The 25315-nt window shown below is 34.9% G+C and overlaps 1 protein-coding gene across 3 annotated transcripts; it reads right to left on the bottom strand.

Moving 5' to 3' along the window:
* Positions 1 to 362: 362 nt before the first annotated feature.
* Positions 363 to 23060, bottom strand: LOC104605823 (ultraviolet-B receptor UVR8-like). 3 transcript variants are annotated; one of them, XM_010270737.3, is made up of 12 exons: positions 22614 to 23060; positions 21352 to 21538; positions 20710 to 20856; positions 17527 to 17608; positions 15433 to 15588; positions 11047 to 11220; positions 9468 to 9539; positions 8065 to 8136; positions 7763 to 7881; positions 3137 to 3222; positions 2966 to 3039; positions 363 to 727 (listed from the first exon to the last, which is right to left on the bottom strand). In XM_010270737.3, exons 1-12 carry the CDS (start codon positions 22702 to 22704, stop codon positions 641 to 643), a joined length of 1347 nt encoding a protein of 448 aa, XP_010269039.1. In that variant the 5' UTR covers positions 22705 to 23060; the 3' UTR covers positions 363 to 640. The 3 variants fall into 3 exon arrangements, with proteins under 3 accessions (XP_010269039.1, XP_010269040.1, XP_088751821.1); XM_010270738.3 differs by lacking the exons at positions 2966 to 3039; positions 3137 to 3222; XM_088895695.1 differs by lacking the exons at positions 363 to 727; positions 2966 to 3039; positions 3137 to 3222 and adding an exon at positions 3232 to 3256.
* Positions 23061 to 25315: the final 2255 nt, after the last annotated feature.

Here is a 25315-nt window from a genome sequence, read left to right as displayed (position 1 = left end):
AGAAAGCAATTGTCGATTCTGCAGCATTTCTGAAAAACTTGTGCAAATGCTGCTACCCCTTGGTTGCTCTGGGCAGGCTAATCATTATCATGTCTAATGGGGTTTGTCTCCATCTGAATCACACAGGTCACAACTCTGACCTGAAAACTCCTCTTTGGGGATTGGAGGTGAAGAAATTTACTAAAAGAAACATAAAGAGTCGTAAGTGTGGTACAATGAAATGTTCAGTATAAAAATGTAGATAGTTCCTACCAAGCCAGATAACCCATAAGAGGAAAAGGATTCGCATTTCACTAGGCTGGTGGTGGTGGAGGATGTCATAGGAGGGTAGGATAGTTATGGTGGGGAATTGACCAACAATCTTATAATGTAATGCAGTTCTGATAAAGCATGTATTATTTGAAATTTATGGACGTGATGACCACTGGCCACAACCAACATTCTAACAGGCACAAGAATGTTGTTACGGCAGTCAAATGTTAAATGAGACAAGGTCTGGAAATAAAGCCTCTTCAGAGATACTGAAGACCACTAGTAGATAAAGCATTTGAACAGATACAATTGGTCCAACATGTAATGAAATGCTTGAAATTGAAACCAGACTAAATGTAACTCGGGCAGCTTGGGGAAGATCAGAAATTTAGATTCGCATCCGTTTGACATCATTCTCTGGGACACTTGCATCATTACCATTTCCTTTGACTGGAACATTTGATTGGCCATGGCCCTGCAGAGAGAGAATTTAATGTAACTCACACCCGCCTAAAGGATCTACTTGTCAATGAACATTATAATACCCCAAAAAAAATTGATGTGAGGTATTGAATTGATACTAAAATAGATGACTGAAACAAATTTCTGTAACTTCCAATTGTTTTTAAAGGAAAAAAAAAAAAAAAAAGAAACATCTCACCATGGAGAAGTATGACCTAAAGTAAAATTTCACCATTGCAAGGATTGAACCTAGAAGTGATGATTTCAAGCCCAGCCTGGAATAAAAGGGAAGCCCGATGCATGAGGCTCCTGCCAATTTGTTGTCTAGGGAGGTAGGGACGGGCAGATCTAGTCAACTCACATATGAGTTCATAGCTTATTTTCCATGATTGTCTATTGTTAAATAGATGAATGCAAAGCCTCCATTCTTATATTATTCAATTAGCAGGGACTTGTGCGATGCATGGGCTTTGTTAAACGCAAGCTAAACAATAAAAAACACACGAGTATACAATTTTTTACATTTTAACTTTTTAAAATAATTAATAATTATTTATGTTTTATGTATTACTTTTAATGATTTTTTTACATTACTTAATTTTCAGCTAGGGTTGTTCATCAAACCGATGAAACCGACCAACCCAACCCAATTTGACCCGAGTTGGTCAATTTCTAGTCTTTCTGATCAGCTTTGGTTCAACAATTTCCCAACCCGACCAGGTTGGATTAGTTTCGGTTTGGACATTTGTAAACCGACCAAAACCAAACTAACTTGACCATATATATATATAGATAGATAGATAGATAGATAGATAGATAGATAGATAGATATATTAATATTTTATGTTTAAATATATTTTTTAATAGGGAAAGTGGAAAATTTCCCATATTCCTTAGTCTAAAATATTTTATATCATAAATTTAATTTTTTTAATTTATATTTTTAATAATACCACTATAATTTTTAAAATTTAAATTTAATTTTTAAGTTAAATCTTTTGAACCGACCGATCAAACTAAAAATCAACCCAAACCAATAAAACTCGAGTTGGTTGGTCTTCAAGTGACTAACTCCCCACCCTGACTAGGTCAATTTGGTTGGCCAAGTAGCCTGCAACCGAACCGGACCAACCCGTGAACACTCCTAATTTTAGCTAAATTAATAGTACAATCTCTATAAATAACAATAGTTTAATCTTCAATAATTATTGAAAATTAATAGCAAAAATACACAATTATTGAAAATAAATTTATAATGAAAATACAATAATTACAATAATCACAAAAATATAATAAATACTAAAAATATATTAAATTAGCCAATAAATAGTGTAATCTCAAAATATTGTTTCATCTCTAATAAATATTGATCAATAAATTATAACAAAAATACATAATAACTAAAAATAAATTTATAACAAAAATACAATAAGTACTATAAATTAAATTTAAAAAGTTAAATAGCAGTAGTTTAATCTCCAATAATTATTGAAAATATATTTTATCACAAAAACAATAAATAATTGCTGAAAATACAAAAAAAAATATTAATTTTAGTATACATAAATATATAATATTTATAGATTAAGGTTTTAAAATTATTATTAATAAATATTAATTTTTTTAAGTTATTTTCAAGAATTATTAATTGATATAAGTGAAATTACTTTACAGTATTATTTAGTTATTTAAATAATATAATTATTTAAAATTTTAAAATATTAATTAATTATTGAATTTAATAATCCATTAAATTATAATTTATACTATTATTACATAATTTCGTTATTAATTTTGTAAAATATTAAATTATTATTAATTTGAATGTTATGAATGTTAGGCTGTCAGCATTTTGGTTGAAATTAATTCTAACATTCAAGGTCCCACATTGACTAATCATGAAAATGAAGGCTTTGTATTCATCTACTTAACAACAGATAACCATACGAAAAAAAATAAAGATAACCATGCTAGATGGGCAACTATATTGTTTTATGTCATAGGCCCAAAGTCTGGCTTGGGCCCATGCAATATTTTTATACATGTGTAATATCGTACTTATATAATATAAAATGCTATAAATATTTAAATTTTTATTATTTAATGGCATAGGCCCAAAGCCCAAGCTTATATTTTAGGCCCAGGGCATGGGCCCGGGCATGGGCTATATCCCTTATCATAGTTCTAAGCGCAGCCTGGCCCATGATCACCCCTCAACCTAGATCAAAATGTGACAGGTAGGAATACTCACCACTATACTACAACGATCTGCTGTTTCATCTGGAACAAGTGCATATCTTTCTGATGGTGAAACCCACATCTTCCCTGCTCATACAGAATGTAGAGTAACTCCAACATGGCCTAAGAACATGGTAAGAGAACTGCTTCATCTGTTGGACAGGGAATGGAATGTATAAAATACCTGATAATGGCTCAACCTTTGATGATGGTAACTGTTGGCAACTAAATCCATCAACACTCAAGGCCTCTATGATCTTCGGGGTATTTCTACAGTCCTCAAAAATAAGGATATCAGGTGAAGCTGTTTATGTGAAAAAAATGAAACCTTCCAATGGGTGATTAGTCAGCCAATGGTATTTGTGTTTTAGTTCTCAAATAACAAGGGCATTTTGAACTTATAACTCAACCACCTAACAGTGGTTCCTATATGTTCTATCTAAATAACATCCTAAAAAAGTGGCTTTGTAAATTTCCTATTGATCATTTCAGAATTCAGATGATTCTATAGCAAGCAATTTTGATATACATTTATATGCTGCATGGTATTTGAAATTCCACAAGAGGATATTACATACATGAGGAAGAACCAATAAGAATACCTGGACCATAATAGTCAAACAGATCAAGATAGATGTAACCTAAGAAGTGCTTGTAACTTCTGTTTACTGTATTAAGTATGAATGAAATCTCCTACTAAACAGATAAGGAATGTTTTGGTACAGATTGAAAATATTGATTTGATATCTGCAACAAACATATGTCAACCTAAGAATCCGTATTCACCCAGTGATCCACTGAAGGAACTGAAGCCATTGCATACTAAAGCTACTGATTTTAGATGCCAGAAGAACCAAGATATGACAAAAAATACTTTTGAAATACATGATATGAGAAGGTTATGAAGAGGTTCTCTAACTCATTATATGACACTTATAAAACAGAAAAACATGCAGTATAAATTCACAGCCATGTGATAAGCTTCATATAAATGGTATAATTGTCTCTGTGTAGACACCATACTGTCAGTTGCCAAATGTAGATGATGGTTGTATCTCAATTGAACCTCATTAGTCCTTGCTGAGGCAACATAGGACCAAATTCTTGCACAGGTTTAGGTAGGCAGTAGCCATAGCTCAACAGTATATCATGCCTGTTTAAGATACTTTTCTTGATCCAAAGAGGTATGGACTCTGTTATGGGAGTATAATCTCTTCCCAGCAATCTTCATTGGTTACTTTTACCTGTACTTTTCTTAAAGGGATGTTGAAGAGAGGATTATTGGGCAGTTAAGTCTGCGTTTGTTAAGCATGCAAATGCACAACTGAAGCGAATCTGCACTGTGGTTTAGTTTGCCAGGTGTTCGTTGAGAATACATTTTTGTACTGAATGAAAGAATTTGTTTTGTCACCATTTTTTCACTCAAAATGGGAGATAAGTTTGCTTCCAAAAAAATGGAAGCAAAGATTACACAAAGTTGGTAAATGTAAAATAGCTTGGTCCCAGCCTCAAGACTCATGCTTGCATCTATCACAACCAAAGAAGGCATTATAATTTCTCAGTGCTGAACTGATCTGGGCTTGCATCCTTCAATTTGAACAAATTTGCATTCACATAAGTGCATTCACCTTTTGCACTCTTTCCAGATGCAGCCTATGCAAAAAGTATAATGCAACCTCCTTGTAGCATCTAGGCTATACCCTCCACTATTGTGGTTTACATGACTCTGAGCAGTGTCTTGATCCATTGGATCATGGTTCTCCTTTTACTTCTGTATATGGATCGGACTTCCAAAATAATTGATATAAATATAATTGCTTGTAGCAGTTAGGTATCGCCAAAAGTAGAAAAATATGAACTACAGGAATTAGAAGTAATTGCAACTTAACAGAATGAATCAGATGAATCTACAGATCACATGATAAATATACATCATAACCTCTGATAGTTTACATAATCTCAAGATGCATCTGATTATCTGGTTTGAACATTAGAATGTTTGAGCATTTCTAAGTAGTATCCTTTTTAAGAAGTAATTGATCATTACTAGAACTAAAAGAATAATACTATCAGATTGAAATAGATGTAAAGGTGCAACGGTGACTTGAAAGAGGGAGAAGGATGAATGTAAAAAAGATGTCTATCAAGGAACCCCTGACTTTTTGCTATAGCTAAAGAAATAGAAGGGTGAAAACAATATAAATTTTAGCAAATCACTTTCTGGCACAATTAGAGTAAGGGGTTGCTACAGTAGGACAGGTTTCCCTTCAGCTTTTCTAGCATTTGTACAGAGATCAATTTCTGCAAGAACAGCAAAGGGGGGGGGGGCGGCATTGGAGTGAAGACACTACCTTTTCTGGTAAGAATGGAATTGTATTACTCTATAAGAAAACGAGGCAAAGCCCTAGAGAAAAGATCACCTAATCAGAGTACTTCACAGATGCCACCATGTGGAAAAGAGGGCAAATTGAGTAAATGTTATATGCTAATCAATCCAAATTTTAGGGCTTAGCAAATAGAACCTAACAGCTAACCAATAACCAGCAAAGAAAGCAAGAGGAGAAATTAGAGAATAACCTAGAATCACTCTAGGATTTCTAGGAGTCACACTTATGCCTCTAAACATCACAAATTATAAGACAAATATTACATGACAAGAAAGACAAAAACCTGCAGCCAAACCCCAACATGAGATTAATGGAAAAGATAGATACCCTTTTGTCCAAAATACAAGAAAAATAGAAATAAAATGAAATTTAGCTGAGGGGTCCCTACACTTGCTTACTTGCTTAAACAAAAAACATACATGAGCAGTAGGTTCAAGAGAACATTCTCAACTACAAAAATTATAGATATTAAAACCAGTGTTTTAAAAGGCGTGGGAGGCATATGCCTGGAAGCGCGGCACTCCCAAAACGCCCTGAGGTGTATGCCCAAGGCGCTGACACCTCTGAGGCGTACGCCTCTTGCGCTTTTTTCATGAGGCGTGCTATAGGCATACGCCTCATGCGCCTCATGCACATCTGATATAAAAAGACAGAAAAAAAAAAAAGAAAAAAGAAAAAAACGGAAAGGAAAGGAAAGGAAAAGAAAGGGAAGGGAAAGAAAAAGAAAGAGAAGAGAAAAAGAGAAAAGGAAAGGAAGGGAAGGGAAGAAAAGATAAGGGGAAAGAAAGTGGTTTACCCCTGCCCCTTCGGCTGGGGGGCTTCGCCCCTCAGACCCCCGCCCCCTTTTCGATGCAGCCCAATTTTTTTTTTTTTTTTTTTTTTTTGAGTTAGGGGGGTCTTACTCCACTTCGACAATACCCCCCTTTCAACTAATGTTAATGCATCTTTATTCTTCTTAATATAAAATATTTTTCTTAAAAATAAGGAAAAAATGAGATTCCCCCTTCCTCTCCATCCTCCTCCTAACCCCCCTCCTCTTAAGGAGGCTTACGCCTCCTTGTGTTCAGGAGGCTTATGTCTCTTGCGTTCTGAACTATGCCTCACACCTCTAGGTAGTGGAATGCCTCGCGTCACGCCTCCGTGTTTTAAAACATTGATTAAAACATAGGCAATGGATACATCACATGCCATCACAACTGACCCACAAGAAAGATGTGAAAAAGAACCATCTAAATGCCACATTACATAACAAAGAATACGATTCAGGTGCAAATATTGATGACAATGATATGATTTACCAATATCACTAACTCAACAAAGAACATGTCCATTAGATGTTATGCTCAAGCAATCTAGCAACAAAACTACTAAATGGTATTATTGGATATATGGCAACTTGCAGTCCCTCCTTCCATTCTAAGATCCAATGACTTTTAGATACCACAAGTCCAGTAGTTCTTTATTTAGAATTTTTAAACTGAGCTTATTCATTACATAAGTTATTGTACAAAAAAAGGCATGACGTAGACAGGAGATTTGAAATCTAGTCAACATTGACCCAAGTCACCCAACACATAACTAGGCTTCATGCAGTAATGGCATGCATTCGATTCTTAACATCCTGCAGGATAATGAGTGGGCTTTTCAGCCAGCTTGTTCATGATTTGACAAAATCTTTACAAAACATTCATTGAGATAAAAAAATAGCATGTTTTTTGGGCAATTAAAGTCCTGATTAAAACAATATTATAATTATATATGTGGAAAACTGTTTGAATTAGTAAGAAATTTGAAAAAAGGAATAATTTTCTTTCACTTAAGAAAGGCCCATAAGAAAACACTCTCTATCACTACAAAATTTCACGTTCAAGTGGCTAAGATCAAAAACTTGAAACTGCTCATCATTGTGGAAGAAAAGAAGATCCCTAATGGTGAATTACCACAGACAGTTTTTATAAAAGTAGACTCTCAACATGTTTTAAAGCAATTTCACCAATAATGAAGGCATTTTACAGGCTATTTCATATATTGTTGTAAACCATAATTGCAATGCCTCAGTAAATATGCAGAGTTAGAAAAGAGCTATGGCTCTCAACTTGAAGTTTTGTTAATAAATAGGAAACAGAAGAATAATAGTAACTTAGATATGCATAAAGCCAATCCTGTTAATTTTGTATGTAAGGACCATGTCTATAAAAAAATTATTTTGCAACAGAATGCTATAAAAGGAATAGAAAATAAATTAATACTTGCACTGACCAGCAATTTTGCATTCATAAACAGTAACATAGGTTTGGCTTGAAATGCCAGTAACATATATGGTCATGCAGTAATCTCACAGAAGAGACCACAGATATGTGTTTGCAGAAACAGACAATCAACTGATGACTCAATATCTTAAACATTTTGAGAAATGCAATTACCGGTCAAGAGGATCTCCATGTCCAAGTTGTCCATTTGTACCCCTTCCCCAAGAGAAAAGGTTCTGTCTCTTTGTAACAGCTAGTGTGTGCCTCCATCCACAAGAGATCTGCACTACTTTCTGAAAGAAATCCCAACGAAAACTGTAAAAAACTGAATAAGGAGCACAAGGCCATACTTTACATAGAATGCAGCCCTCTAAAATGAGAGGTCAATGGAGAATCTCGTGGAGCTCTGTATTCTAGCACAAAAGCCTACTTTAACCAGTTTAGGCTTTTATGGAGCCAGAAAAATGAAAAAGTACCTGATCATCTGGGAATTTAACTTGCACTGGAGAGCAGTGGTCAACATTATCACCAACACCAACCTGCCCAAACTGTTTGAAAAAAGACAATTAAAATGTTGAAAGCAAATAACCAGAGTCTATAAGGGGGGAAAGGCATAGTCAGCAAAAGAAATAGGTAAAACGATTGTAATAGAATTATGTCAACTTTCCCATAAAGAAAAGCTTTCATCAAATCCTAAGCAACATTATTTTGAGAGTAAGGTAACAGTACTGAATTTATAATAAAAGCAAGATGTGCACATGAGAAGATTTACAATTTGCAGAAAATCTATTAACAGACAGCCCCACTTAAACAAACTTTTTTTTAACTTTTGTATTTTTTTTTTTTTTGATCAGCAAGAAATTTTTTAATTAATAAAATAGCAAAAGTTACAATCAGTTACAAAAGTTATAGGTAGCAGAAAAGCATTACTCTAATCTAAACCCACAAACAATCAGTTACAGTTCTACTTTTTTTAACTGTAGCAGAAATTTTTTTTAACTTTTGTATTGTAAAAGGAATTATAATTATGAATCATTACAAGAAAGCACCATCCTTTAGCCTCCAATATAGTATTCTTTTAAGAATCACTAAGAAAAAACATCTAATTATCTCCATTAGCATCTCTATTGACATATGAATTTTCTTAAGAATTGAATGTCAAGCCACAGGTGTATGACAACAGATAGATAAAAATCTCAGAATGAAAGTTTCTTTTCAACAATTTAAGTTGACATGAACCTGAAATGCATCATATCTGAATTAAAAAAAAAAAAAAAAAGGCATTTCATGGAAAACTGCAATTTCAATCTCATCCGCACTATTTTTCCTTGTACTGATGGAAATTACAGAACTATCCTTGTCAAAGACCTAAGGGAGTATTATCACTACTACTAAGGTTGGTGTAGTTGTGCAACTGGGGATTGTCATACTTGAACATATACATGTTTAGGACTTGTGACCTCATAATAAAGCCAAAAAATGTTTAAAAGAAATATCACATCAAGGAAAAGAGGGATAGTTTCATGATTCTGAAAGACCTTTATAGTCTTGGTTTTTTTTTATTTTTGATAAATTTTCTCTATAGTCTTGTTGCACACTCAATTCAATGTTGTCCTCACCATAGATCAATGAAATATTCTAAACAACGCCCTTTCAAATAGATTTTTGAAATTAAAGTACCATTTCAATCTATCTCAACATACAAACAGTATATTAATCTCATAAATCATTTTTAAGACCAGATTAATGCTATTCCTATGCTATATTACTTTTCAAATTCACTCTCTGCCCTACATATTTATTAATGGAAATACTAGGCAAAATTTTGTCACTGTAGAAAAGAGGAATAATGAAGTAGAGCAAATAAATAAGTGTGAACCTTATTCCATCCCCAGCCAAAGAGTCTTCCATCAGAAGTGAGTGCCATAGTGTGTCTCCAACCACCTGATATCTGAAAAGAAGTGGTAAACAAAGTTGAGTAAAGTCTGACCAAAGAAGCAGCAACAAATATAATTCATGGAAATACAAGGTTACGTTCATCTTTCTTTGGGAGATATTAAAAGGTTAATCAGTGAAAAAGAATTATATAAATTTACACACTATTATACATAGAAATTTCCATGATTAATATTAATAAAACTTGCTTAGGCTATTCAAACAGAAAAATAAAATATAAATAAATTTAGAGCACCTTATTCTTTTTACCAAATAATGGTTTTCCTCTTTCTGAAGCATGAGAACCTTCAAGAAAGTGTGATTGTAACATGTGATGTAAAATCTCTTAAAATGCAAAGCCTCTGCACAAGTGCGATTGTAACATGGACAATTTGGGAAAGTCAAAACATGAGAACCTTAATGAAAAAGTGCATTGGGCAAAGACTTTGGAAATGTTTTCTGCCTTCTCCATGGATCAACTGTCTAGAAGGTCGTACTAGGTAGCTTCTTCATCAACCTCTAGGGCATTGTTGCAGCCACAGTGGTCCCCTCCTAGGCCCAACCACACAAAGTTAAACTTTAAAGGTTGTGCTTTAGGAAATCCATGATTGTCAAGGATAGATGGAATGTTTAGGGACCACAATGGCACTCTATTCGCTTTATATTCAGGAACTGTTGGACATGAAGATTCATTGAGAGCTGAATTTCTGGCTGGAATACAAGGGCTAGGAATTGGTAAGTGGTTGAATCTAAAAAATATTGTGATGAAAGGGAATTCAAAGGTGGTAGTAGGTTGGCTCAAGAACAATCAAGGACTCTAGAAGTACGGGGCAGAAGATAGTAGGCAAAGGATTTAAATTGTATAGTTTGTTGGGTCCAAGAGTCAGCCAATGGCATGGCTGATGCTTTAGAAAAACATGGTTTGAGCGGGGGAAGATTGTATTAGGATCAGTTGTAATGTGATTAATTGCTTGAGGGCTAGGTGTATGCCACCCTAAACATGGGTTGTTTAGCATAATTGTATATGTTCTATTCTCAATTTAATTAATAAAAGTAATTTTTGGGAAAGAAAAAGTTACATTTACCCATCAGAAAATTTTATGATTATTTCAATATTTAAATAATCAAAATATCATTTTTTTAAATAAAATTAGAAGAAATTCTTGTTTACCACAAAGGACCAAAGTGGGTCCATCAACCATTGCTCTTAATTCACCAATCTGATCTTCAATCCCATCAATAAAAGCCTCTATTAGCTACTCCTTTTAACAGAAACAGTCCAGTCAAGCAAAATACAAAATCTCATTAGAAAATCCAGTCAATGATATGAAAATTTGAAGTCTCAAATGACTTGTATAGCAGATCCTAAATTTGAGTTATATTATGCTCAATAGGATTTGGGATAATTGAAGTGGACTTGACCAAATTCCTCATCAATTCAAAAGTGCAAAACATCTTTCCACTGAAAAGGTAAAAGAAAGTAAGAAATCATAACTAGTACAATTGGTGAAAACAAAACTGACCTGAGAAATAAAATCATCACGTAGAGATTCCAACTGGTGAGGGATGAGGTGATCCTCAAAGTCCCCATGTCCTAGCTGACCATATTTGCTCCACCCATATGTGTATATGGTCCCAGATGAGGAAACAGATATTGTGTGTCGCCATCCACATGCAACTAGAACCATGTTCTCACCCTAAAAGATTAAAATTTTTTGAAGGAGGTTTCAAACAAGCAACTTAAAAAAAAAAAGTATGCTACAGGAACATGGAAGTAATCAAGCATGGTATTAGAAAAAGATTCCAAATTGATCATCTAAATATGAAAAACATGAGATAAGTCACTATTCCTATTTGTTTCTGAGTGTTTACTAGTGATCTATGTGTATATTCCCTTGCTGCACATGATAGGTTGGAAATGGAAAAGTACCAAATAATTGAAACTACATGAATATGGAAGTATTTTATACTTAATTTCTAATAATATTTGACATGAAATATTGATAATCATAGGAAGCTTCTCCGTTGGAAGTCTACTTGTTTGTCTGTTCATACTTCGTACCACAACGTGGAAAAAACTTGTTGACACAGCAACCTTATCTGAAGTTGTTACATTCAGTGTTTGGTTGAACAAATTATTGATGTTGACCTAATGACCAGTTATAGTGTAAAGGCAACAGCAACAACAAAAGCCCCTACCTCACAGTCAACCTAATGAAAATCTATATGACTCGAGATTTTGCATAGTTGTCTCCATGGCTCTCAATACACAATAGCTTCATGGGCATAGATTATAACTTGTTTTCTGATAGTCAAAGCCTTTTCGGAAACAGCCTCTCTGTATGTGCAGGAGTAAGGCTGTGTACATCTATCCCTCCCCAGACCCCACATTGGTGGAAGCCTTGTGCACTGGGATGCCCATCAATGTATAGATTACTTGTATATCCCTATTGTAAAGTGCCTTAGTGTACATGTATAGGGGTTGTGATGTAATCTTTTAGTACATACAATTAGAGGTGCAACTTGGGTGGCAGAACCAATAGAGGTGCCTACATGTATGTGCAGGGGTTGTTTTCTTTTCCTATTTTTATCAGTAACAGTTAAAGACTAATTAAATGATATGCACAATATAGAAGGGGGAAAAACTCCAGAAGAAGTGGCAGAACCAGCCCCAGGCTAAGATATAATAGAAAGTATGCACCAATAGGGAATGGCCAATGCCTATAAAATGCCCCCTCCCCCATGTAACTGAAAGGTGGTGATGTAATGCAGACTCCAAAAACAAGTGATATCAGATAAGTGAACCTAGTATCTAGAGACCAGCACTCCAACATTAACAACTTAGAAAAGAAAAAAACAACACAGCACTTTTTTCCAACCATCCTTGAAGTTGAAAAACAAAATCAAAGAAGAACCTGCCATACATCTGTACAACCTCTTCCTATTCCCTTGCCTCTCCCTCAATCTCCCCTCCCTAATTCCTCTTCAAACGTGGAATTATCAACATGCATATCTGGAACAATATTGATATAGCTCCAGCTTTATCAGCCACTTCAACAGACTCCATATTCCAACCTCAGGATTCCCTCACCCTTGGCTCAGGTACCCTCATTTCTTCCAAAGCATTCCTAACATCACATTCCCCCAACCTTACAAAATACTAAGGTGCATTAACGTTTCTACCTACGTGTACCAATACCAACTTCCCAATGATCTTCACAGTATGACCAGCCATCTTTGCAATGTACATAGATTCTGGTACCTCAACTACCACCTCATTAAGTCCACTACTGCTATGAAGAGAAGCGGTAGTCTAAGGATCATACTTATCCACTTATTACTCAACAGAGCATTCCATGTTACCCTGATCTCCTTCTATACACCAGAAATGTTAAACTCTCATACTGGTATGGATTTAATGGGTATTCAGTATTCACACATGCCCAACCCAAGTAAACTTCCTTCATTTTGGGATTCTTTTCACTTTTCTTTTCCTTTCTTTTTTCTTATTTTTTTGTTCAGATGAGGCAGTAAAGTGATACTTGTGTGAATATCAGAAGGAAGTATAACAATACACAATAAAACCCTGTTTACAAGTTTATAACAATCTGCTATACAATGGGACCAGACCAACATTGGCTTGACTAACTCAGGCATAATACACACACAAACTTGTATATCTAATATCTATAAATGTTACATCTAGATAGATTGGCATATATGTTTGTTACTGTGAAGATGATACAGCTGAAAGATAATTTGCATGGTATATTTATATATTCACTTGATAGGAACTTTTCTGTTATTTCTCTCACTAAGGGGCCTATTTATAATTGTTTAGATTTTACCTTAGTGTATATATTAGAATCTTTCGGGCGTTGCTTGTTATATTGAGACACCCCACATTCTTTCTATCTTTCTCCATCATTTTGTTGCATTATAATTGTGTAAGGTTTATCCCTGTTTCAATAAGCCAAAGATCGTCATTGTCAAGATTTCTTATCAATCTTCTGGCTGAAACATCCAACTTTTAGTTTATGTAGTTCCTTGCAACATCTGAGGCAATTATTGCATAAACAGTAGAATACTCTTTTTACCTTTTATTATGTGATTTTCATTCATGATAACACTCATTACACGGTAATGATAACATTTTTGAAAGCCAGAGTGATGGTGAACAGGATGGACATAAACAAAGCATCAAGAGTCCACCCTTAATGTGTAGAAGCACATTAAAGATTAAAGACCCATACAAGCTTCCCATGGCAATAAAGATTAAAGACCCATAAACTCCATCCTGGCTAACACACTTTAGCTAAACTGCTAGCAACAAAATTAAACTCTCCATGAATCCACTGCCAGCAACAAAATAAAATTCTCCATGAAAGTCACCAAGGAACTCTTTCATACCCTTTATCCTATCTAATGCCTTATGTGGTTATGCCTTGATGAATTCCCTTCTGTTATAACTGATGAGAGCCCAATGCCAAATAAAAAGGTCATAAATTTATAGTTGAAATAGATTCTACCTAACCAGTTAGACACTATAAACCTAAACTATGCCTCCTTTCCTACCGGAGATAAAGCCCCTAATCTTGGAGGATCTGGCTTGCCTATGGAACTATGTCAAATCTCAGTCTCAGCTGCTCACTAATGTGAAAAGATAAAATACTGTATAATTTGTATAATATTATCATAAGACAAGCATCATAGAACCATACTGGTATATACTTGCACTTTAATTGTCCCATAAGTGCAAAGAGGTCATTGTGCATTGTTGAACTTAATATATTTGCATTTAATATATGTATAGTTAACCAATCAGTAGGCTAAGCTTGATCTGATAGAAAATAAGAGAAACAGAAAGTTGAGGGAAAGTCCTTTACAAATTTTTGAGAAATTCCTTAAGAACTTTCCCTCAACTTTCTGTGTCTCCCTTATTTTCAATCAAATTAAATGCAACCTTATAGGATCATGTATTGGCACGTTTCCCTATTTTTCTAGGATCAGTTCAATTGGTTCTGTCAGCTAAAAGGTTCATACTGGACCACTGTATTGTCTTGTAAAGGGAATCACCAGTATATTTCTTCTGATTTCTTCCTAGTCAACACCCCTAAACTTCTTTTAATCCATGACCCAAGAAGCAGCCAAAAACTTAACTTTTTAATGAATTAAGAAGCCAAGTGGAAATCAAATTTCAAGAACTCTTCCTCTACTCCCATAAATTCTGGAGTAATTGTATAAATCCCTCCATAATGATTTTTATAGATCCACAATAAGATAATGCAACTTTAAAATTACTATTTTCTTTTTTTCCCCTTCCTCATTGCCCGATTCATCAATTTATTTCCCAAGGTACCATTAAGCTTATGTGAGTATTAGTTAGTAGTAATATGATGCCTGAGTTATTCATGCCAATATTGATCCCATTCTATAGCAGGTCGTTACACATGGGAATCTACTGTTCATTGTTATACTTCCTTTTGATATTAAAATAATTGGTACCTTACCATTTTAAAAAGGTAAAAAAAAGTTAATTGGTCATCTATCTTTCACAACTCAACAATCTCTTCATTCTCACAGAATAAATTCATAAATTGTTCATCTTCCCAAATGTACCACATGAAAAGAAACAAACTGAGGTGTTTTGGCAGTAAAATTGGATAAGAAACTGATGATTAACCCCATCCCTCCCCCAAAACTAAGTTGTTTCTCAACTTTTCCTTGTTATGATGTAGTTCAGTTTAACTGCTCATAATAGACACAAATGCACTCACATCAGAACTTACATAAAAGTCTTAAGAGGAGTAAGCAAAGAAATAAACTTGTTTATAAAATCTAAGATGATGATTTAAAATTTGAATAACACTGGATAAAACAAATTGGTCTCACAGAGTTGTTTGACATACATCCACAGAAGTAACTTGTGCAGGTACTAATCGATCTTTCCTGTCACCTAAACCCAAGTTCCCATATCGTCCCCACCCCCAACCATAGAGCTTGCCATCTTTTGTAATTGCAGCTGTGTGTTCAGCACCAGCTGCAACCATTTTGACAGATAACCCCTGCAAAAAGAACAACAAACTTAGACAGAGAACATAAATTTTTTTATCAAAGGAGCATAAAATATATTAACACTACCGATGAAACAAACTCACATATGTGGGGTGCATTGGTAGGCTGATTTATCACACGAGCAAATTATAGCTTAACACAACACCATGTTTGCCACAAGATAATTGAAGGTCTACTTCAGGCTACTATACTTTTGTTGGTTGTTACCTAATTTCTTGGAAAAGAATGAGTGCGTAGGTGGAATAAGAGCAAGAAATCATATAACTTACAAGTTACTTTGGTTGAAGTCCCACTTAAATTTGTGGGTGAAGTAGAATATCCTAGGAAATTATATCATAACAACCAGGGAGCAACTAATATTGGGCTAAATGGGGAGGCATTCACTCCATTTTTAGTCACAATATCAGTTGAATATATTCATAAAAGATCTATAGAAGCAAGTGTCAACAAACTAACACTGAAGCAGATGGCATATATACTCCATGTAGGGGGTAGGGAGACTGTTGCTGTGTCATGTATTGCACCAAAGGGCATTTTAGCCTTTTGTACTTATTAATTTCTTCAAAGACATGATAATAGATGTATTCTCTCCAATCTATTGGTGTCATATATTGCAATTCTACCTCCATGCATGAATTCAAGAAGTTCTAAAAACAAACTTCATTCAAAATTTCATATTGACTTCAAAATTAAAGAGAATGTTGCTATTTATAAGAAAGAAAAGGCTCCCTTTACAAGAATCATTGCTTCTTAGTCAAGCAACCAAAAAAGACAAGGAAATAAAAGAACAAAAGTGGGAGGACAAAAAAGTATCCCTAAGCATCTTCCTGAATATTCTGTTACAGAGTCTTCTAATACGGGGCTTCCTGCGATGGAATCCACTCTAATTTGAGGGATCTGGCTAATAAGGGAGCCCTGTGGGTATGGGCCCAAAACCAAATGGGTAAAAACTACTGTGCTGCAAAAGAGAGATAGAGAGAGGCCCAATATAAGGGATGCAAGTCAATTACCCAATTTGAAGAATTAACACTACATCAGGCCCAGGCCCTCAAGCCAGGTCCATTAAAATTTTAAAGAATATTCAACCCAAGTTACATCTCTATCCAATCTTACCTAGGCCCAAGGTGATACATATGGTCCACTCACTTGTACATTCAGTGATATAAAAAGTGTGCCCAAGTGCACAGGCAGGGTGTGTTTCAATGTATACACCTTGCTTGAGCCTAGGCAGAGCCCCTTTTAAAAGGCATGTGCATAGTGCACCTTGCCCCTCAGCCAGGCATGCACCAGACGGGGGTTCCATCACCAGACCTTGACCAAGCCCTTTGAGGCAAGCCCAAACAACTCCATGAGAGGGTCTTAAATTTTCGTCTTATATACAAAGAGATTGGTTCTGTAATCTTAGTTGCAGTTCATTAAGTTTTAGGATTGGGAATCAACTGTTGTTTGAAGAAAAATGTCTTGTATTAAGCAGGATGAGAAAAACAACACTACCTGGGGGGGATTAATCAGAAGGGAAGACGTTCTTTCTCAAACAACATTCGATTCCTAATACTAAAATATAATGAACTACAACTAAAATCACTTTTTCTGATAATAAAATAAAAAACCAATAAAAGAAAGAAAGTACAAGAGGAAGTTGATAACATATCACCCGAGAGAAGAATAAACAGCCCCTAACTTCAAGAAGAACTCATATCCTACAAGAATCCTGACCAAAAGATCCAAGACAAACAATTGACAACACTCATCCTTGGATGCATAGAGTCAATCTAGTAGAATTTAAGAATACAAGGTGCTTAGCATGTTTCAACTAGGATTTTGTACAAATGTTGAAATTAATAATAGAACATTTCCCAACCACTAGAATAATAATTTGCCATCCAAGAAGAGAAATTGCCTTAAGTTAAAAGCATAACCTCCAATACCTGGAATTCTTGGATTTTTTGTGGCACCAATGAATCTTCAATGTGGCCAAGACCAAGTTGACCATTTTGATTCCGTCCCCAACTTCAGCAAGAATAGAAAAAAAAAAAAAAAAAAAAAAAAAATCAATATACAAAATATATCAAAAACTAAGATGGTGCACAGAAACTCAAAAAAAAATACCAGAAAAAATGAACTTGCAAGAAGTAAGTCATTATATTTTAAGTCCAAATAAAATTTCTAATGAAGATAAAAGATAACCTTGATAAACAGAGAGATGACCAAGTAATACAACCTTAGGGCCTAACCACCGTATGTCATTGATTATCAGTATGATGAGATGGAGATATTTCTATCCAACTAACTTGCCCAAAAGACACATGCAATCAAGTCTATAACAATCCTAAAACAATGATGGAAAGAATAGGATGTTGCACACTGACACTGATGTTCTTTATTCTTTCCTTATCTTTTATTGGATAAGCTGGGATTGAACTATCCAATAATGCAACAGGATCCTATAATTTTGTATCAGAATTTCTATTACAAATAGCTTTCTTAACCAAAATTATATTTCAATAAAGATCTCTATAACCTGCCATGTTCATCATACAGATGAATAAAGAAAAGCAGTCACAAGGAAAAACTGTTGTAAAAGAAAAATAACTGTATTAAGAATAGCCATAAAAATATTACTTCTTTAAGCAAGAAAATTCTCCTATAACCAGAGGAAAAATGTCCAGCATCACTCCAAGTTATACATCTTTTTGCATCAATATCAGAATATATCAACTTCTACATGGAATTTTGTGACCATTTACAATGAAATAATTTTTCACAGTTATAATTATAAATAAAATTAAAAGCATGCAATTTTTGACACAATGAAGGAAATTTTGATGCAAGCCCTATTTAATGTTTGAGAGTCAAAAAGATGGAAACTCCTTTCATCTGAACTTTCCATGGACAGCTAGCTTCCCCAGTCAGAATCAACAATACTTCATTAAAATTATATGAGATATATGTTTTAAGGCCAGAAGAAAACAGTTCAGTTCTGTTTGTTGATTGTATGGCTCAAAACCCAAAAAAAGAAATAAAAGAAGAAAACAGTTCAGTTCTGAGAGCAGCCAATTAGTGCAAAAAAATTCCAGAGACCAGGTCCTTATCCAGTTCACCCCTCCCAATACCCTAGAAAACTGTGGCCAGCAGTGAGTAATGGCCATTTTTCATTTGAAAGAGGTGCTGATTTAGGCATACCCCAAGTGAAAAAACAAAAGGTACTCTAGTTTATAGTTAAAAAGTCAATACAAAGGGTTATTTACCATAAGAACTTTTTTTTTGTAATTAATTAGGGAACTGCCTGTTTATCAAAATTGGGATATGCCCACTGCCCTTCAAATAAATTTGTTATTTAAATTTATCTTGGAATCAGTGAGTTGCAACTTGTTCTTCTAGTTTCAAACGATTTAAAAGAGTATGTGACAAAGCTTCTGAAATGATAATATGGCATTTTCTAGAAAAAAAAATCACCAAACATATCACATAATTCTGATGCAACCTGGGCAAGTGAACGTTATGAATAGAAAATTTGTTACTGCACTTGTGCTAGTTGCAGCTATTTGCATAGTTACTATCAAACATTTACTGCTTGGCAGCGGGTTCTAGATAGAAAAAAAAAAGAATTTTCTTTTTTTCTACAGTTTCTCTCTCTCATGGGCACACATTACATAGAAAAAGGGCTCTGCCTCTTTTTCTTTTTCCCTTTTCTTAATTCTCTCTCTTAGAAACTTTTTATTAATATAAAATTATAGCCAATCTTCAGTTGTTAATGATTTGACATGCAACTGCTCTATTAAATACTTATTATGTGAGAGGAAAATCAATTTTATTAGTGAAGAACATTATTATTTTTACAATTTATGTGCATGCTAATTGGTATATAAAAATAGGAAAATAACCTAATATTTAGGTTTTTTTCTCTGTAAAATTCTATCACCTAAACAACTAAGCACTTCACTATGTTGCATGGATACCATTTTGGAATTTGGCATACTTACAAGATGTAGGACCAAGAATTCCTAAAAAAGTAGGATTCAGTAGCTTGGCACATATACTTTGGATTTTTGGATTTTATTTTTTTTACTATAAATTTTTATGGTATGTACATAATGAAATAATTGTTGAAAAAGAAGATAAGTTAAATATAGAACCAATGCACACAACACTACATAAAGAAAATAATGTATAATTGATATATTAAATTGTCAAATATTACAAATTCACGATTCATAACTAAATTTTAACCTAAGGTGGAGTATGGATTGGGGGAAGATGTAGGAAGAAGGGCAGAGTCCACGGTTCAGTGGATAATGGAATTATTAAACCCCTAGTCATTCCCTTATCCATTGAAGCAACAGAAAAATCAATTAAAAAAACACTACCTCCCATATTCCGTGTGAGTTGCTCTTCAGATAAGAATAGCACACATGGAAAGTCGCAGATTTTGGATGCTTTATGTTCTGCTTTTCTGCTTCTGCCCTAATGCAAAAACAACCAATTTGAGATCCTTTACTACATATTTGACAAAGAGAAATTACCCTCGAGTTCATGCTGATGTTCTGCACATGTCTAACACCAGTACAGTGTTGATTTTGGTATCCCATGTAATATGGCAAAAAACATCAGGAAAGCTCCAATACATGTTGGAGAATAGGGCTATGGGCTCAAGGACTAGGGATAGTGAACACATGGTAAATCAAAAAGATCCCCTATTAATGGATTTTCTGGACTGGCCACATCATTTCTCAAAAAAAAAAAAAAGAAAAAGAAAAACATCAATCAAAACCTTCCACATCAACCCCTAAACATTAGATAGACCATGTCAAAAAAATTGGAAAAAAACAGAAAAGGAAAAGACAATTTGCCTTCTTGATTTATATTACATCTTTACATGAAAAACGTACTAATTACTTGGTGATACAAGAACTAATTAGTACAAACAATAAAACGCTATTGAAGGATACTGACTTGATATAGGTCCATAGGAACCAAGAAGAAAAGGAGAACAATTTGGGCTGATCCACCTTACTAGATGCATCAAACCCAAGCCTGTAATACTTACATCAGCAGGTGGATCTAGCATAGATAAGCAAAAATACACACACACACACACACAGACTACCAACCTCTGCACTTCCCCATCCATAGTCACTGCCAAGCAATGGCTATCTCCGCAAGCAATTTGTTTTATCCTAATACCATGTAATGCTTTGATTGATTGAGGAGTGAACAAGTCACTGGAGTTACCATGACCCAATCGTCCAAAATCACCCCTGTAGATACAAAACATCCAACACTATCAACTTAGCATGAAAATAAATGCAACTCAGAATAACTTCAGGAAAAAAAAAAAGAAAGCAAAAGAAAAAACAAAAAACAGATTGCATACACTAACTTTAACTAACGTATAATAACCAGATAAATGAATGAATGACATATAGTTGGCAGGTGCCAGGAGCAAGGATAACACAAGTTGTGTCAGAACATCAAGGAACAGTACATCATTTATACACCTGACTCTGTTTATAAGATTTCATTTATATTCTAACATAGAATAGTTTTGCAAATGCAACCTTATGCAGAATTTTCTTAGTTAAAACTTATCGATAACAAGTTCTATTAACAGAAATAAAATAATGCTTAGGATAAGTATTATTGGATAATTTGCAATGAAAGAAAATAGATTATTGCATAACCCTATTAAAAGAAAAAAAAAAAAAAAAAACACTTAACAACATAATTTTATGCTTAGGGAGCAAGCAACACACCATCCCCAACTATACACTTGAGATTGGGATTCAGAATATGCAATTGTATGATCAGCTCCACAAATAACAGAAACAATGTCATGACCATCAAGTGCACTCATTTGGGTAGGAGAGAGTCGATCTTCAGCATCTCCATGGCCCAACTGTCCATCCTCTCCTCGTCCCCAGGAGCAAACAACATTGCCAGCTGTAGTACATTTAGAAATCACATTCTTAAATATAAAGAATAACAATAAGCCATTTAAGTACAAATTCTTTAAGTTAAATATCTAGTTAAAACTGCAGGGATTATAATTTGCATGTCATAAATGATAATAGAAGGATCCATAAAGTTAATATATCTCTAGACGAACAAACTACATTTACCACCACGAAGAACTTCCAACTTTAACAATCAGTACACAAGAAAATAGAACTCTCAAATTTAAAATTTCGGAATAGAACAAAAAACTTAAAAAAAAAATAAAGAAAGATTCACATATCAACAGTTCAGTGGAAAATTCATCTTCACCAAAGAAGCTACTTTCTTTTTATTGATGTATGGTTCCTTTATAATTCAGAGTGCCTCATCTCTTAACTATTTTCTTGTCTTCATGTTCTGTGAAATTTTTGGAGTGGCTAAAACTTATAATGTTTTAGAAAATTGCTAATATTGATTTCTGGAAGAGAATTTGATACAGAGAGAGAGAGAGAGACTTTTGTTTAAGGGGTCAGCTAAGTCATTTCATTAGTGATGCAAATGGATATCTTGCTTCAGGTATACATGGACCCTTGAATTCCCAGCTCATAATGTAAGCATTTTTCCACTTAACTAAGTCCATAATTGATGAATGCTCATAACTGACTTCATCAATTATGAACCACTAACATCAACTAATTAAACCAACAAACATTTTGGCAATTCCAAGAAGTCAGCAAATTTCATCCCTAAATGGCAGATGGACTATTACTTAATCCGATTCCTATTTTCCATAAACACTAAATTCGAATCATCCATTGCGGTTTACCATTGCATTCAGATGCAAGTTCATCATTTTCACCCATTCACTTCACAGTTTCAACAATGAAATCATTTCCGTTTTCTCGTAGTAACTGAAAAACAATCCCTCTTCAGGTGACGGCATTGTGGGTTCCATTGAAATGCCATGAAAACTCTAAATGAAATGATCTCATTTCAGGTGGCATCCAAACATGACACAAAAGAACCAATCCACCTTAAAACAACAAACAAGTCCGGGCTATAAAAAACAGTTCAAACTTACTAAGAAGAGCAACAGAGTGACTAGCCCCAGCCGAGATGAGAACGACTTGACGAGCCGTCCCAGTGACTTCACTGTTTGCTTCCTCCGCCATTTTTTTTTCACTCTTTCACTTCTGCAAAAATCTCAATTCCCTCTCTCTCCTGTCCCCTTTGCAGAGAAGATAAATACAGAGGAACCCAGAAAGCTAAAACCAAAACTCTCTCCAAATAGAGCAGTAGGAGCGTCAGAAACCCGGAATTGGTGTTGTATCTCCCGCAGAAAAGATATAAAGAAGAGATCAATATTTAAATGATTTTCTAGAGAAAGGACAAGTGCAGGTGGGCAAAGAAGACAATAATTGCGGGAAATTTGGGGGTGGGAAGTGGGAACTGAGCAACTCCGGAAACCGCTTCCTCTGGTTCGTGGTGGAGAAGCGTTGCATATTCATTGTGCGAGAACCCAACGTCGACGTGGGCCAACGATACGGCTCCCTGCCCTTTGCAAACTCTCCACCACCACCACACATTTCCATCTCCTCTTTTTCCAAATCGAAGACCATTTTTACATACTTTGTATCTCCACCATCAGCCATCTCTTTCTCTTTATGCCCACCTGATTCATGCTTGGCTCCATGGGTCAGTCATTGTTGTGGGTGTTTGTCTGATCGAGTCTAATGTGTAGTGAGTAGTTGACTAATGACTCAGCACTTGCAGTGTGTGCACTGACTGATGCAGATAGGGTTGGGTCCGTTGGGATGGTGTTCTCTGACTCTGAGCAAGATATGGACCGGACGGGTGGCCACGAGCCGAGCCGAGTTCAAGTCTGATAAAACTCAGACTAATAAAACTCCGAGCTTTATTAGTCTCTGACTCCGAGCTTTTCAGTTTGCAAATCGAGTCGAGTTCGAGCCTAATAAAATTCAGCTTATAAAACTTGGGAGTCTAATCGATGCTAGTATAATAAATAAATAATTTGTTATTATATATAAATATATATATAATAATTTTTATTATATATAATCTTTTATATGTATAATAATACATAATTTTAATAATTCTTAATTTTTTGTATGTAAAATAAAAAAATTATTTTTATATGTATAATTTTTACTTTTTAGAAAAAACTTGGCTTGCAGTCGAATTCGAACTTGCAAGCTTTTAAACTGAGTGAAACTCCAACTCAAGATCAAGTTTTTAGCTCAAATCAAGTTCGAACTTAACACTATTTCAACAAGCCAAACTCGAATAGCCAAATAATCGACTCGGCTTGACTCAAATCTACCCATGAACCTACCTTAGGTCAACCCAGTTCAGAATCAGTTAAGGGCTGAACCTGGTACAAGTTCAATGGTTTTATACAGCTCCCCTTGTAGTTATAGTACAGGTTCCAGCCGTACTTGGCCCCAGAATTAAAGTCTAACAATAAGTTAGCTTTTGAATATAAACCCGGAATTGGGCAAGTTGGTGGCCTGGCTTGCACATGGGTCTCAAGGCAAGTACACTGTCAACCCAAACCTAGCCTAGCTCTAGTCATGGGTTAAACAAGAAACTGTAAAGAATGTATGCCAAGTTTGGAGATTTGTCCTTTTCATTTATTCCCAATTGGCAATTGGTCAGGTTAGGCATGGGTTTGATTCAATCTGAACATGAACCCGTTTCTTTCAGACAAAATAAAATGGGATACCAAATTCAAGCCACCTATAAATAGGGTTGTCAAGTGGACTGGATTTGATCCAATCGGGTCCAGTCCAATGTGAGTCCATTACAAATGGACCTGGTCCAATCCAGTCCAATGAATATTTTGGACCATTTTGGATCGGTCCAGAAACTATCCAATCTGTTAAAATTCCTGTTAATTTAGATTGATTTCAATCCAAACCTGGCCCATTGACACCTGTGTCCTTATCTTCTATTAATGGACTAGATATTAGCTCAATCCAATATAAATTCATTATGGATGGACCAGGTCTAATCCAATATGTCATATTGGTCCGTCCAGTCTGTCCAAATTCAATATGTCTTATTGGTCCGTCCAATCTGTTCAATTGGATTTTGATTTGGATGGAGTCTAACCCAAAACTGGTCCATTGACACCCCTACCTATAAATAGTACACATGCACTCAACCAAATCTATATGTACAAATGTTTCAATGCTACAATGTCAACTGGTCGGATTTGCCATGGCTTGGCCTCAACCAGAACCTGACTTGAAACCTGATTAAGGCTGACCAAACACTAGGGGTGCAAGTCGGGTGAGTTGGGCCGGGTCTATGGTCAACCCAGGCCCTAAAATTTGGGCTTAAGGCCCAAGCCCGAGGTCAAGCCCGATTTTCCCAACCCAAGCCCAGCCCACCTTGTAATTTGATGCACTCAGGTTGGTCAATGAGCCTACTCTAAGTTACGCACATATAAATGTATTTATGCAAATATATATACATATATTAATGTATGTATGTAAATATGTGTGCAAAATATTTACACAAAAGTTATATATACAAATATGTATATATATATAACTATGTATGTAACATTTACATATATACACATATATGTATAAATATATATATAATTGGGTCGGTTCGAGTTCAGACTGGGCCCGCCCAAATTGCACCCCTACCCAACACTGACCTGGAATTGGATCAAGGTTTGTAACTTAACCTGACCCACTGACATCTCTAGGCGCAATAGGACATACCAACCAATGACCAAGGAGGTCTAATTGA

This window comes from Nelumbo nucifera, chromosome 1, assembly GCF_055504915.1.
Source record: "Nelumbo nucifera cultivar China Antique chromosome 1, China Antique-T2T, whole genome shotgun sequence".
Taxonomy (NCBI): Eukaryota; Viridiplantae; Streptophyta; class Magnoliopsida; order Proteales; family Nelumbonaceae; genus Nelumbo; species Nelumbo nucifera.
Note: the sequence above shows the minus strand (reverse complement) of the source record. Positions and strands in the feature narration are given on the sequence as shown.